Genomic DNA, 15,578 nt, shown 5'->3' with positions numbered 1-15,578 from the left:
CATTTAATCAAAATTGCAGTTTGCTTGCGGTGCACTATTTACCTTAAATCGAATTTGTTTTGACTGGCTCTGCTTAGTTTAAAGCTTTCACGGAATCCATGTTAAAATTTACAGAAAGTACTTAAAATGCTAAAACGTGAAAAAAAAAAATCAAATGAAGACTTACAAAAACGCACACAGCAAACGGTAAGCCCTAAGTCTTGAGTCTGACATTCACTTTGTGAGTAGTTTTCTTTCCAAAGTAAATAATATTTTCGATGAATTTCAAAATGAAACTCCTGCTAGTTTGTCGGTACAATTTTCTTGAAGCAAACACATGGCACCTTTTCCTTCTCGGAGAGTAGTTTGGGGTAATACTGCGTCGAGATTTTTTTAAGTTCATTCACCTTTAACGCGCTGCAAAAGAAATAAAGGCTTGAAACTGCGCAACCGAGACAATTTGATGAATTTCAGAAAACTAGTAATTGGTATATATCTGAAATCCCCTGTTTTTTTAGGTTGCGCGGGAAAATGCCAGTGATCAGTGACTAAACCGGATCGCGTTTGGTTTCTACTTTGCAAAGAGTCCTATCCGGATTCCTATTATTCGATTTTCTTGAATCTACCCAGACTACAGCGCGAGTTTCAGATAATAAACATGGCGGATGTACCAATTCGCAATCAAGAGGATCGGAACCACAAACGAGATAGATAATAGCTGATATGAGAGATTCCATTAGAGATGGATGAAGACGAAAGAAGGGGAAGACTGGATATTTATTATCAGCGAGGTAAATTGTTGTCCTTTGACGTGGCCAGTATGGTAATTAACACAACAGATAATTTTTTTTCTGACAAAACATGTTATGGTAATTCAGCCGGTAATTTCTTGATTATTTGGATATATCAACAAAGTTGAAATGGTAAATTGGCCACCGCAACGATTACAAAAGCTGACGTTTCGAGCGTTAGCCCTTCGTCGGAGCGAATAGAGGAATTGTGGGTTGTGTGTGCTTTTTAACGTAGCTCCATTTTCTGCCTTTAAAAGCACACACAACCCACAATTCCTCTATTCGCTCCGACGAAGGGCTAACGCTCGAAACGTCAGCTTTTATAATTGTAACGGTGGCCAATTTACCATTTCAACTTTGTTGATATATTCAAATTATTTCGTTACCCCCAACGACGCAGCCCCAAACAGTTTCTTTAGAAACTATCAGCCTTTCTTCACTCATTAGTTGTGTCAATATCTTTCAGTAACAAAACAAATCCTCCAGTATCAAAGTGCAAGCATTGGACTGCTTCCTCTACACACAGCTAATGTTCAGAATGAGGAGAGTCACGTACGAGACAATGTTTACTGCGCCATGGGAGTGTGGGCGCTGGCGCTTGCCTACAGGTGTGTATGGTTGAAGCCTGCAGTTGGGATGTACATGATTACTTACACCATGTTTAAGACAATTTTAGAGCATTGCACTCTGCACTGTTTTTTGTTTTGTTTTGTTTTGTTTTGTTTTTTTTTCATAATTTTAAGACCATTCTTTAACTTTGATTGAGCTATGGAATTCTGTGAAGCAGACATGGATTTCTAGTGAAAGTCATGATTTTCACTGCAAACGTTCTCTTTCAGACACATGGATGACAGCAAAGGTCGTGCGTATGAACTTCAGCAGGCTGCTGTGAAATGCATGAGAGGAATCCTGTTCTGTTACATGAGGCAGGCTGACAAGGTTACATTAGCCCTTTACACCCTAACAGCAGTATGCATATTCTCCCTACTGTTCTCTATACATTTCCTAAGGTGCTGACAAGGAGAATTTGTACAACAATCAAGAGCTTCTGTTGTTGTTGATCATTTTTACCTCATGGCATGACATAAGTCATGCAATAGGGTTCAGGGTTTGGGGACGAAATTCAATTAGAAATCACTCACTCACCTTGTTAGACATTAATTTATGCATTAAACCTGGATTAAACACTTTTTCCCCCCCTCCCCGACAAGTTTACCTGTTCAAAGTCACAGTGTACGTATATTTGGGGGTGGTACAAAGGCGAGAACATGCCGAACTACTTGGACAGATTCAAAATGGCGTCCTGTCCCTTGAAGTGTGATCGATGGTTTTATTATTCCAAACTTGATTGTGGAGCCAAAAATGGAGAGGAAATAATTGCTACAGAATACTCGACTGTAGAGCAAGGGGCGTCTGAGTACTAAAAGGGATGATTTTTCTCCATCAAAGCGCATACAAACACAATAATTGTGCCAGCACGTGTTGCCCACGATCAAAAAACTTTCCAAAGAAAGCCAGATCACAGGTTATGTCAAGGGCGCCAAAAATTCATACCATGAGGTTGCTCTTAGGAGCCTTTGATCTTTATTCTCCTGACCTTAAATGTTTGATTCAGGGATGATACTGTGGTGAGAAACTATAAGCCAGTCAGTCTTATGGGTTAAAGGGTTAAGTGTCGCAAAATATTTTCTTGTAGGTTCAGTATAAATTTTTTCGAAGTTTTCCTCTTCCTAGTCAAGTCTGTGGTGTGAAACAGTGGGATTATAAGGAATTTTGAAAATATGAAGAAAAAGAATCATTTATCGTTATATTTATATATCAATCTTGTATTATCAACCAAACAAGTAGTCAGGTAATTGGTTATATCAACTAAGTTGAAATAGCAAATTGGCCACCATAACGAATAAAAAAGCTGACGTTTCGAGTGTTAGCCCTTCGTCAAAGCGAGTGGAGGAATTGTGGGTTGTATGTGGTTTTATACGCAGAAAGCAGAGCTACACCATTGGTGGGAACATGGTAACGAGAAAAACACAAATTAGTGTAATGAAAAGCGTTCATTGATACTTGTGGGATTACGGTGGCCAATTTACTATTTCAGCTTAGTTGATATAACCAATTACCTTCTTACCCCCACTGACACATCAACACAGTTTCTTTTAAATTAGAAACTTTCAGCCTTTAAACAAGTAGTCAATCAGTTGTTTGGCCATTTTCATTCTATGCCTCACTCATTCTCTTAATCAGTTGCATAGTTAATCCTTTGACTTCCAAGATCTCAATTAGTAATTCTCCTTACTGTCTGCCATACAATTTTTATGATGGTTAGTGTCGAGAATCTGATGTTGGATCAACAAAGAATCCCTAATTGATATTTTTTTCTTTATTCTCATCAGTTGTCTGCTTGATATTGTATTGATATTATGAAGAAAAATTTTTTTGGTCTCTCATGCAAATGTTGAAGCATTTTAACTTTAGAATGCTTCTTCTCTATTTTAGTCATGTCTTATCAACTGAATAATTGCATTTATCTTTTTTTTTCCTCTGTTAGGTAGAACAATTCAAGAAGAATCAGTCAGCACAGCATTCCCTTCATGTCAAATTTAATGTGAACACTGGAGACACGATTGCATCAGATTCAGAATGGGCTCATCTACAGGTCTGAAGCTACATTTGATTGTATCATTCTCTTCCATTTTATATCCAATCCTGATTAAGTTTGCTGTAAGTCTGGTTATTTATAAGCGGCCTGAAATTTAAGAAAAAACTGGGCCATGAAATCTATTGGAAAGCAGTTTAGTAAAGGAGGTTTTATTATATAAATATAACATTGTTATAATTACAATTTCATGTTTTGATGAAGCTCTGCATCTCTTTTTTTGTGTGTATTATTAGATTGATGCTGTGTCTCTCTACCTTTTAACCCTGGTCCAAATGACTGCATCAGGACTACAGGTAAATGGCGGACCTAAGGTGTCATTCATTTGTTAATGGTTTGAGGTCAAAAGAAACAGTTCATTGTTTAAAGTGAAACTCTGACCTCTGTTATGGTTATTCTTTTAAGGAACTCTTAGAGGGAAATCACACCAAGGAGCTGATTGATGACATTTTCAAAAATCATTTTATTTCTCAAGTTGTTGAGCTTCAAACTTGAGAATGTGCTGACCAGTAAATCTTATTAATAACTCTGGAGACACCTTGAGCAAAAAGTGCAATTTGCTACCTCATCAGATGGCCAAGAAGTAATTTAGTACAATTTAGTACAAACCAAACATTGCCCAGGCCTTCCTGGATTCAAAGTGGGAAATGGGGGGATACATTATATGTTGGATCACTGTGAACAATTATCTCTTGTGCTGGTAACATTTTTCAATTCATTTTGCAACTGGCTGTAGATATGACTATTTGTAATCAAATGCTTTTCTAATTATTTTAGATTATTTACACAAGTGACGAGGTTAACTTTGTTCAGAATCTTGTGTATTACATTGAGCGAGCTTACAGGACTCCAGATTATGGTATGTGGGAGAGAGGAAGTAAAGAGAACATAGGGCACAAGGAGCTTAATGCGAGGTGAGTGATTGTGTACCCTTAAAGAGGTTATGTGGTAACAATTGCATTGAAGTCAATGACTGTAGAGTGAGAACTGACAGAAAAACCTAGGGAACAACAGATGTCTATTGCAGTAGCAGTCGTTAACCATCATAGATCAGACAAGAGCACAATGAATAAGTAGAGGTGTGAAAAAGTGGAATTCTAAGAATAAGCCTTTGATTTGCACAAAGTGAGCTGGTTTATCCATGTTGGGTTGTTTTCTGCTGGTAGATGGGTGATATGGAAAAAAAAATTTCTTTTAATTTTTGCTAAGAAGAAATAGTCTGATTCATAGAATATACTTCTCTTTTTAAAAGTTTTCTTTTTAAAGAAAGCTTTTCAAAATGAAAGTTCTGTACTTTAATTGAAAATCCTGATTGGTATCAATAAACAAATTATTAAAAAAAATTGAAATGAGAAACCAGTGCTGAGATTTACGTGTAACCATGTAGTTAACAAAATAATCTAGTGTGTTGGTAAATTATGGCATGTAATTTTTAATGAATTGGTCTTTGGTTAACCTGGCATTTGTCCTCAGATTTTCCCTTGTTTGTTTTTGCAGTTCTATTGGCATGGCAAAGGCAGCCTTAGAGGCTATAAATGGATTTAATATTTATGGAATGCAGGTTAGCATGACCTTGGGGTGGGTAGTTTACAATAAAAAAGAATATACGAAGGCCATTAACTCAATTTACAGATGACAATAGGCATTGCTTGATGTTGGCCAATGGCAAACCTTTTATGACTTTTCAATGCTGGTATATCAGTTGATGACCTTTCAGTAACTTTTCAAGTGATTGATCAGTAATTCAGGGGTGCAACACATTCTTTTCGTAATACTGCTTTGACAGCATGTTGATTAATAATTGATGATCAATTGATTGATTAACTCAGCTGTTTGGGCTGTATGGATGAAACAGTTGTAATACATGTTTATGCATTTTGAGTTTTCTTTTTCCTTCTCCTTTTCAATCTGAGGCTTTTTATTTTAATTTTTTTTTTATTTTGTTTCCTTCCTCTATGAAAATCAGTGTTCCAAATAGAAATCCAGGGTTACAAATAGAAATTCAGTGTAGAAATGGGATGAACAACCCTCAGTGCCTCTGCTAAGATCCCTGACTACATTTTTATTAGAGCACTTATGATTGAGTGTTGTAAACCCCAAAGGAAAGGTTATAACAATGCCCACTGAGAGCAATTTTCAACTGGGTGTTGAAAGTAGTCTGGGATTGCTTAGGTTTTTCATTATTTTACTCTGTGATTGGTCCAGAAAAATTGTGCCACTTTCTCTTAACAAAGAACCAATTTTTTTCAGAAAAATCCATTTTTCAGGATTAAACAATCAAGTAGGTCTATTTAATGTAAAATCAGGCGAAAAAGTTAGGGTTAGGGTATCTTTTAGGGTTAGGTATCTTTTAGGGTTAGGGTATCTTTTAGGGTTAGGGTATCTTTTAGGGTTAGGATTAACCAATCAGAATCAAATTTAAAACCAAGCACTACTTGCTCACATGCAAATTCCTGGGCCTTAGGCAATTTGCTCGTTTTTACGTCAAGCTCTCATTGGCTTCTGCTATTATGTTCCTTGCCATGATTGCGGTCATTGTGATTGCTGAGATTTTGGTTTTCTGAATCACAGTTGAAAAGTTCTCTGGAGCAGAGGAAATTTCAAAACTCACTTCAAAGAAAGAATTTGAGGGACCAGCTGACAATTGTTTTAGATTTGCATCTGAATGTTTGAGAGGGTGGCATGAGGTTTCTGGACGAATTGCAGACATGTTAAAGCAAAGCCAATTGAATTTAAATGCAGATGATTTGCACCACTCAATCAATACTAGCTCCATATAAATCGGGTTCTTTAACAGCAACACCACACCTTATTCACACCCACAGGGAACCTCGTCATCAGTGATCTATGTTGATCCAGATGCTCATAACAGAAACTACACCATCATGCATTCTATGCTGCCAGTAGCATCCTCATCTAAGGTTAGAGACAAAGTTTTCCCTTGTTCACCCATTCAAGGTGGATGGATTGTGAAGCTTGTACTCTTCTTCACTTTCAATGCTTTAGTCTTAATTAAAGGTTTTATTCACATTTGGTGCTCAAGCACAGAGCCTGAGTAAGATTCTTGATGGGTGCTAATGTGAACACACTCTTCTTTCAAGATCCCATACCAGAATTCGGGCACCATGCCCATGCCCATGCCCGAGTACTTGGGCACTGGATCTGGCACTGATGTTTTTATTTTTATTATTATTATTATTATTATTATTATTATTATTATTATTATTATTATTACTATTATTACTATTATGTATCGGGCACCCAGTGGCTGAACAGAGCACCACTTTGTGCCGGTGCCCTGGCACTAATGCTAGTGCTCTAAGTGTGAACACAGCCAAAGTCTGAATTCTATGAGATTAACCCTTTAATAGGTAAGCCTACCAACTTATAGCAGTGTTCTAAGTATGTAGGCTAGTTTCCATGCAATTTGTGGCCAAATACCTCTGTAGTCCATGACCAGGTTGCCAGTCATTCCACACCCCCCCCCCCCTTCCAACGAAAAAAATAGAAAACAGTGCTGTCGATATTTTTTGATGTTCAAGGGACATCTGAACAGGATAAAGAGGCAAATTTTTATGAAAAAAAATGACCTGACATCAATTGTAATTTTTAAAGATTCAGTGTTACTTTAGAACTCAAAAGTGAAGTCACGAGTCCTTTTTACGTCACGTCGACTAAAATGGTTGTTGTTTGTAGCGCTTCCAACTTTTAAGTCGGGAGAAGCACTTTGACCGTCAGATGTCTTAAAAAAAAAAAGCAATACTTCAACCCACAGCTGTCTTCCCTGGAATCTAGGGTGCCAACCACTGGACAACCATATATCTTACTAATGATATTGGTAAAATTATATACATGAATGGCGTTCGAATTTTTTTTTTTCTTAAATTGTTCATTTGTGATCAGGTGACAGATGCATCCTTGTTAACGATCACTGGCTTTCCTGCTTTTGCTGTTGGCGATGATTCCTTGCGCCACCAAACAAAAGAAATGGTTTTGGAATCTTTGGAGGTAATCATCTAGGAGTTCTTTTCAACTTGTCTAGCCTTGTTTTTTTTTTTTCGTCTGGCAACGCCAGTCTTTTTTTCAAGGGGCAACTTAGAATGACATCCCATGTTATTGACGTAGCATGAGATTTTTGTATTTGTAATGAAGGTAGACCACTGTTTAGCTTGTCAGCCTTAGTTGAATAGCAATGAAACTGGGCAAAAGATCGTAAAGATGATACTGTTTCTGCTCTTAACTTTTCCTTTTTTTATTTTTTGACTGAAAAATTGAAAATGACAGCAAAATGTATCACTTCCTTCGATATTCACAATCTCTACCTGTTGAACCGTTAACATTTTTCAAACGTTAAGGGAAACTGGTTCAAACACTGAACTCTCAACCTTTTTTCTTCTTTTTCAGGGAACCTATGGATTAAAGCGATTCTTACGTGATGGTTATAAAACTGTTCTGGAAGATAAAAATCGCAGATATTACGAGAAGAGAGAATTACAGGTACAACGTGCTTAAAGTGAAGGATGTAAACAATAGCGAAAATGGTATATCGTTGAACTGCAGTGATATATCGCTGAGCTCAAACAATATATCCTTCAGGGAAAACGATAATTCACGAGGAACTCGGCGATACATCGCGGTTGTTGTATGTATCGTTTCAATTGGAATATCGCTTAAGTATCCCTGGTATATCGCGATATTCGGCGATTATCGTTTGCATTACTTTTGCACAGTACTGTAGTATTAAAAAGTATCAACTCTTTTCTGTTATTTTGTTAATTTATTTACCATTATTAGCCTTATTATGCCATCGTATCAATGTTAGCCATGCCATTCAAAGATTTCCAAGACAATGGGTAAATTTTGCTGCCCTCAAGACAGTAATTTACGGAGTGATTGTTATTTATAACATAACCAAAGTAAAGCGCGCGCTCTGATTGGTCAATTTAGCGTCCCCCATTTGCCCATGGGTGTACGCTGCTGACGTGAGCAAATGCAAAGACTATTTTTCCGCGCGCGCTTGTTTTTTCTGGTCACGTAAGATTTGTTAAATAAAAGGGAACTCTTTAGCTACAATGTATCAATGTTATGTTATAAAACAAATGGTAAACACCACAGCGTACACTACTGAGTTATGGATGCACTTGGGAGGTTTGCTAAGCACTCAAGAAGCTAGAGTCGCTCTCGGCTATCGCCTCGAGCGACTCTTACGCTTCTTTCGTGCTTAGCAACCTCCCGCGTGCATCCATAACTCAATAGTGTACGCTGTGGTGTTTACCATTTGTTAAATGTCAGAGGTGGCTGCTCTCTTTATATATTTTGTAAGTTAGAGTATTAAGCTTGGGCTAACTCTGCCCGGTTATCTTTTTCTAGTACGATACATTAAATTCAGCGCGCATGCATAAAACTGAAACGCTTTTCTTTTCTTCTGGTCTTTGACAGATATTTGATGGAATCGAAAACGAATGGCCAATCTTCTTTATCTACCTCGCTCTAGATGGTATTGTAATCTTAGAATTTATGATGTATGGGTTACGATGAATACTATTTCAGAGATTTCGCCTTTTAAATTTAAAGCACAGAGAGTTGAATTCACCGTGAGCCTGCTTTTCAACGAGTAATTCCATTTGTGTTTGTACTTTTTGTACCGTATCGTAAAAATGATTTTCCAGCCGTATCTGTTGACCTTCCCTTCAAATTGATAAAAGGGGGTAAGTTTCCAAAGAAACTGTGGTACTGCGTCGGTGGAAGTAACAAGGTCATTTGGTTTTTTTCAACTGAGTTACTAAATAAATGTAAATTGACCGCCGAAAAGAGTTTCTAGATAACATTTCGAGCGTTAGGCCCCTTCGTCAGAGCGAAGGAGCATCTTGTCTCATTATTAATGTTCTATATCTTCCATATCACAGCCATGTTTAAGAATGATAGGGAAATTGCAGAGAAGTACGTCAAGAAACTGCAAGATGAGTTGCTTATAAGCACCGATACTGGTGGGTAAAATTTTATTAACTTTTGGTGTGGCTATTTATCTTAAAACGAACTCTATGGTTTGTAGAGTTACAAACTTTTTTTTTTTTAATTCAAGCTTCTCGCCGTAGAAAAACAAACCTACAATAATTCGAGCGTTAGCCCTTCGTTGGAGCGAATAGAGGAATTGTGGGTTGTGTGTGCTTTTAAAGGTAGAATAAACCTACAATAAACCAACTAACGAAACTGTTCGCAGTTACATCTGCGCTTGCTTCTAGTAAACTGGCTGACCTTCGCTGGTTTTAAGTCTTTGCTAACTAAACAATTTTTTGTTAATAAGAGGGGTAAGTTTGTAAAGAAACTGTGGTGCTGCGTCGGTGGGGGTAACAAGGTAATTTGGTTATATCAACTAAGTTGGAATTGTAAATTGGCCACTGTTAATGGTTAAAAAGCTGACGTTTCGAGCCTTCGCCCTTCGGCTTTCGCTCCTACCAAATTTTTCATTAGGGCTCCGATATACAAATTAGTTACTCAGTCGTTTTTGATAAATGGCTAGTTCACCCACCTTCATGGGATATTAATTTTTTTTCTAGGTGTGATGGAAATACAAGAGTTCGTTCTTTTTTTCTTTTTGTTTTCGTAGACGAATTTATCCCACATTATTACTATGTGCCGAAAATGTACCTTGACGCAGAACGGGAAACACCACATTCCCAGGTTCGACTGCCAAGCCAGGAAGATGGAGATCTCTTTCTTTGGGGACAGTCGCTTCTGATCATAATGAATCTGATAAGTAAGACTGACAGCGTTATTCAAAGCAAAAACTAACGGTTATTCTACGAGTGCGCGGTTGACTAGAAATTTAATCATCTAACACATTAACGGGAGGGAATGAAATAATTGTTCAAAACTTATTAAAGGAACAGAAAACGTCAAAAAGTTTTGCTAAATATAATGAAGTTTTTAGTTCCCGCCGCTATGATTGCTATGTGTCAACAAGATTGTGTTGTTATTATGAAAAACTGAAAAAAAAACAAAACGATTTATTGCAATGGTACAATGTAAATAAATGAAAAGGCGGTATGTGCCCCCCTGTACACCTAGAGCCGCAAAGCGTCCAAAATTGATAACTTTTAGTTGAGAACAGTTACTTCAGTGGCTCTATTCGAGATGACGTACAACTGATACCCGGTTTATACGTGATGTACGACTCACATGACTCACGTGGTTCACATGAAGGCCAAGCCAAGCTGAACAGTACTGGTGAATCACACGATGACCAACTATGAAAAGATTCATGCTTTGTTGAGGCAAAAATGTCGTTCAAACGGAAAAATGGAGCAAGCGTAAAGAGAACACTCTCTATCTGCTTTTTCTTATTATCCGATTATTATCATTACTATTATTGTTATGTTTGCGATTATTATCATCATTGATAGTCACCATCATCATCACATCTTTATTATTATTGTTATTATTATTATTACTATGATAAATATAGCTATTAGAGCAACATATTACGTCTTTTGTTGTAGAAATAGGAATTAGGACAACCCAGATTTAATGCAATTTTGATTTTTGTGTGTGTGTTGAATAAGCCAATCTCAAGCAGCATTTGTAAATTGCCATTTCAAAACACAAATAAAGTTTCCATTATTGTTATTATTATTATTATTATTAATATTATTATGGTCATCATTATCCCTTGTGTACTTCTTGTAGATGATGGCCTGTTGGACGTGAACGAGATCGATCCCATAGGGAGGCACTTGTCTCACTCGGCCAAAAATCGCTACGGTCACAGCAGTTATAGATATTCTTCATTTAAGGTATGTTTTTATACAGTGTTTGATATAAAAAATGTTGCTACACCTGGCCTATCTAACCGTAGAATGCTGAGGAAAATATCAAATTATAGCTTTTAAAAAATGTACATACCACTATTACTCAAATAACTTTTCCGTAAACAAAATTCCACCTTTGGCTAGCACAGCAAACTGAGCAGTAGGGAAGTATTATATTTGCTCTGATACGTTTAGAAAGAATAGTTTTTCGTAATTGTTTTGTTTACCTTTCTTCTTCTAACTATTTTGTGCCTTATCAAGGTTGCTGACTTAGATTTGGTTGTTCAAGTCTCCCTGATCGCGGAAAGCAGAAAGTAAGATTTTTTACGAAGTTTCTTTGAAGCTTGACAAAGTCTACCAATTTTAGTCCCAGACAAGAAAAAGTCAACTGGCTTCGTTGTTTGTTAAACGGCTCCTGTAGTACCATAAGAATCAGTCTAATCCTTGTAACAACTCCCTTACGCTGCGTTGCGAAGTTCATGAGCCCCTGGTTTCAAATCGTTGTCAGCAGTTTGTATTTCTATTGCAAAATCGAACTACGAAATGGTCGAAGCATACAAACGAGACGACAAGCATTCTGCATCGAATTCGTTGTTTTGTAAGATTTTTTTTTGTATCTGACATTCTAGCTTGCAGGCTTCTTTGGCAACATTCGGCATTGAGACGCAGACACCGCAACAGATTGAGCCAATACAGATATGGCCGCCGTCAGAACTGGTGAAGGTAAAAAGACGTGTAAACGAGAAACCCTTCATAAGCTTGAATTAGAGATTAATAGTAGCCTTAGGTTACATTGGCTCCTTATCTTTATTTAGAAATTCGGCGCTAAAAACATTCCTGGGTAAAGCATTATTTTATTGGTGAAACACGAACGACAAAACGCTTTGGATAGTTTATTACATCTAATTGAGATATTTCGACAGGTTGGCCTAATTCACCTTTAAAGCCGGTTTACTTGAGGGCCTGCCTGTTTAAACAAAAACAAGGCCAGACTATAACACCGGGAGCTGTGTTCCTTTCCCTTTCCGAGATATGCGTAGGTTCTTTAACACCTCTTGATAACAATACTCTTAACGAGATATTTGTGGAGAAAAAAGACGACTGACCGCTGCAGACTGAATTTGTAGCTGTGTATGTAATGTGTAACAACCAGTGGAAACCAGTGGTGTATCATGTCAGTGGTTATTTTTTTCCTCCTGTAGGCGTACAAACGCCTTGGTGTCAATCGTAAACTAGGGTTGACTGGTCGACCGACGAGGCCCATAGGAAGTCTGGGAACCAGTAAGGTATGAGAACACTTAAACTTACAGTTTTTGAGTTTAATTCGTTGAAATCAAGGGACGTGGTGAAGGTCAATGAGAGTATGTCCGGCAGGACTGCCTTGAAATTGCTGGAAACAAGAAATGATTTTTGCAAAATGGAAAAAAATTAACGACATGGAAGATAATTAACTAAAAAAGAACTCACGATCTTACGTTGTATCTTATCGACGCAGATTTACCGTATCATGGGCAAAACAGTGGTAACATATCCTAAGCTGCTGGATGAAACTGATTTTTACATGGCTCTGGACATGTCTCTTCTTATTGACGAAATAAAGGTAACCAGGCAAGAAAGGAACTTCAAGTTTGAAAAGCTTATTAAAGTACTTCTTATCATGCAAGTATGCTTTGAATTCGGAATCGTAGTAAAGATATTCGTAGCAGTGATGGTAATGCAGTGGTTTTCCATTGCATTTTTTTCGTAAGTTCATAAGCTATGTGACCTTGAATATCATAGCATAATATGTTTCAGTTTTCTCTTTTGGAACTGAGCACTTATAAGTTAACACACTATCAATAGGCCCACTTGGACCCACTTACATTAATGTAACTCAATAAGTTCTGTTTTTGTTTCGAGTATCCCTCACCAAAGTTCGCTAACTTTGTTGATTATTTCTTGAAACGTATCAATATTTCCGTTGCCCTGTTTTTCAGACGAATTTAGCCTTAGTGCGGAACAACTGGAATATGAAAGGAAGACCAACGTTGTGTCTTTTACTGCGAGAAAAGAACTTACGGTAAGGAATGTAACATCAGCTAAGGAAGAATAACAACAGCAACCACGGTAAGTTGTACGTCTCAATTCAAAGCAGGAGCGGAACTGAAAAGGAGGGACATTCTTGTCTTCAATCGAGCACGTTTGGTGTGCTTCATCTCTGATCCTCACAGTGGCTGTTCAATAGACCACTTTCATAAATGACTGCCGGATTAATATTCTTTTGTTTAAATTTAAATAGCCCTTCTGGCCTCGTTCTCCAGTAAAAAATTCAAAAGAATATATTATGTCAAGCGAGGCCAGAAGGGCTAATTTAAATTTAAACAAAAGAATATTAATCCGGCAGCCATTTTATGAAAGTGGTCTATATAAAAAGCCCGTGAAGTCTCAATCTTGAGAGTATTATGATACACCAATTGTAGAAATTCTTTACCAGAGAAATTCTGCGGCTGGAAACTGTCCAAAAAATCTTTTATTTGTGGGTCACTGTTTTCTTTTGTAATGTTATTCAGAGGAAAGCAATTTCAAGAGACTCTTGAACTGTTAGCTTCATTCAAAAGAGGACTCTGTGGAGGAGTGAAAGTCAAACTCGGCAGACTCCAGGTACGGCACTTTTTCAAGTTGAACGGTTTCGAAGTTTTTGAATATCCATATTTAGAACGGTTGATTCAAATGTAGTCTTTTGCTTGATACAGACAATGGTCTCTACTGCTGCTATTGATCATCTGGACTTTCTTCAAGCTGAAAGCGATGTCAGCAGGTATTTGTGGTATCCTCTCGAGACAATTTCTAATTTCTTTATAAAAACTGCGTAAATTAAGAAAAAAAACATCTTTTTTCTTGTTACGTCTTAAAACTGATGAGAGTCTCTCTTCAATTTGTTAATTCCCGGCCCCAAGGTGAAATTAAATCGTTACTCACGCCTTCTAACACAGTGCTGTGAACCATTCGCTGAAATCACCACGGCCTATCATATAGCTTTAGCGGGCTCGGACTGAGAAGTTTGCACGCAGTTGTTTACGTCGTTTTCTCTCGGCTACAGCGAATGCGTTTGGAATGGGGTTGAATGGCCTTGATCACAAGGGAGAAGTCGTTTATGCGTCTACAATCTGGAAAGGAAAATGGGCATGGGCGTGTTTTAGGGTAGCTCGTAGTTCTAGGTTTTTTAGGTTTTGGTACTGAAAGCTGTGCTGTTAATATTGCCTTGAACAAATGTTGACTGTCTTCGGTAACCAACTTTTGGTTTTGTTCTTTCTTCAATTAAAATAGTATATCTCTATTTTAAGTGAGTTGAACGACACCGACGGAGGTCTGGACCAAGCACGTGTCAAGGAGAAGGAAGGTGAAGATTCCAATCCCCCTACGCCCGCCTCGTCTGAGGGGCATAGAATGAGTCGCACTGTACGGATGAGTCGCTCCATGACAGTGAGTGTTGAGGATGAAGATCATCAAGTTGATGAGGCGGATGGAAAGTAAGGAACCATGTCTATCACCTTGGAGGCCTAGGCCTCTTTTAAGCGTGTCTGGCCAAAATTTCACTAAGGTGCCAAAGAAAACGGTGAAAGAGGTGCGCAAATGCACTCTCCTCCTCTCCGCTTTGTTCAAATGAAGATCTTAGCTTCAGCATGCTCTTATCAAGGACCTTAATATATAGTCGAGAACGCGTTTTCCTGTGGAGAGTAGAATGCGAATTTTGAGAATTGAACTATGCCCTCTAATTTGTTCCGCCTTTTTTTTGTAGCTCCAGAGATCTGGTAACTAAGTCACGTGAAGCGCTGCTGGCTGAACTTCAAGACAAGCCAAGCGTCGACAGGCAGATGATGATATTACAAGAGCTGGTGAAACGAGAAGGGGAAGATTTCCAAACCCCTGATGGTTCACTCAAAGACATGGTCGATCTGCTCTATCAGAAGGCTGCTTACGATCGTAAATGGTCAGCAGTGAGACGGGGAGCTGGAGTGCTCAAAAAATTAGTTGACAGTCTTGCGCCCGGAATCACGACAATCCTAGTCAGCGGTAAAGTGGTAAGATGATATTATCGTGTGAGTAAGCTCACGCTAGTATAGGATGTTATAATCGAGTACCACTGGTGCCATAGGCAGCCTCCTTTTTAAGATTGATAAGGGTTGTTTTCGCATTTCCTGACGTTTTGGAATCGAGCCTTCGAGCCCAAAAAAATGGCGAGAGTTTGAATATTATGTATGAGAAAATACGCCACTTAGCACGTATGCTACCGAGTTTGAAACAAATGCTCGCTCGAGCCACAAATGTATCACGGTCTCTTCTGCTTTTGTACGGATTGCTTGC

General features: G+C 38.0%; 1 protein-coding gene across 2 annotated transcripts in view; it reads left to right on the top strand.

Moving 5' to 3' along the window:
• Positions 1-611: 611 nt before the first annotated feature.
• LOC111326859 (phosphorylase b kinase regulatory subunit beta) overlaps positions 612-15,578 on the top strand; it is a 22,194-nt gene continuing 7,227 nt past the window's right edge. The window contains exons 1-23 of one of the 2 annotated variants that reach the window (XM_022930942.2): positions 612-770; positions 1,237-1,378; positions 1,610-1,709; positions 3,319-3,426; positions 3,663-3,722; positions 4,204-4,340; positions 4,924-4,987; positions 6,252-6,347; positions 7,330-7,434; positions 7,831-7,923; positions 8,866-8,923; positions 9,333-9,413; positions 10,034-10,183; positions 11,113-11,219; positions 11,496-11,548; positions 11,864-11,957; positions 12,437-12,520; positions 12,730-12,834; positions 13,211-13,293; positions 13,784-13,874; positions 13,967-14,031; positions 14,558-14,743; positions 15,013-15,295. In XM_022930942.2, coding sequence (XP_022786677.2) covers positions 722-770; positions 1,237-1,378; positions 1,610-1,709; positions 3,319-3,426; positions 3,663-3,722; positions 4,204-4,340; positions 4,924-4,987; positions 6,252-6,347; positions 7,330-7,434; positions 7,831-7,923; positions 8,866-8,923; positions 9,333-9,413; positions 10,034-10,183; positions 11,113-11,219; positions 11,496-11,548; positions 11,864-11,957; positions 12,437-12,520; positions 12,730-12,834; positions 13,211-13,293; positions 13,784-13,874; positions 13,967-14,031; positions 14,558-14,743; positions 15,013-15,295 — 2,394 coding nt within the window. In that variant the 5' untranslated portion in view covers positions 612-721. Of the gene's footprint in view, positions 771-1,236; positions 1,379-1,609; positions 1,710-3,318; positions 3,427-3,662; positions 3,723-4,203; positions 4,341-4,923; positions 4,988-5,527; positions 5,708-6,251; positions 6,348-7,329; positions 7,435-7,830; positions 7,924-8,865; positions 8,924-9,332; positions 9,414-10,033; positions 10,184-11,112; positions 11,220-11,495; positions 11,549-11,863; positions 11,958-12,436; positions 12,521-12,729; positions 12,835-13,210; positions 13,294-13,783; positions 13,875-13,966; positions 14,032-14,557; positions 14,744-15,012; positions 15,296-15,578 lie in introns of those variants that run through there. The other variant, XM_088753772.1, reaches the window with a different exon arrangement.

This window comes from Stylophora pistillata, chromosome 3 (genome assembly GCF_964205215.1).
Source record: "Stylophora pistillata chromosome 3, jaStyPist1.2, whole genome shotgun sequence".
NCBI lineage: Eukaryota > Metazoa > Cnidaria > Anthozoa > Scleractinia > Pocilloporidae > Stylophora > Stylophora pistillata.
The sequence above is the reverse complement of the archived record's forward strand: the minus strand, read 5'-3'. Positions and strand labels throughout refer to the sequence as shown.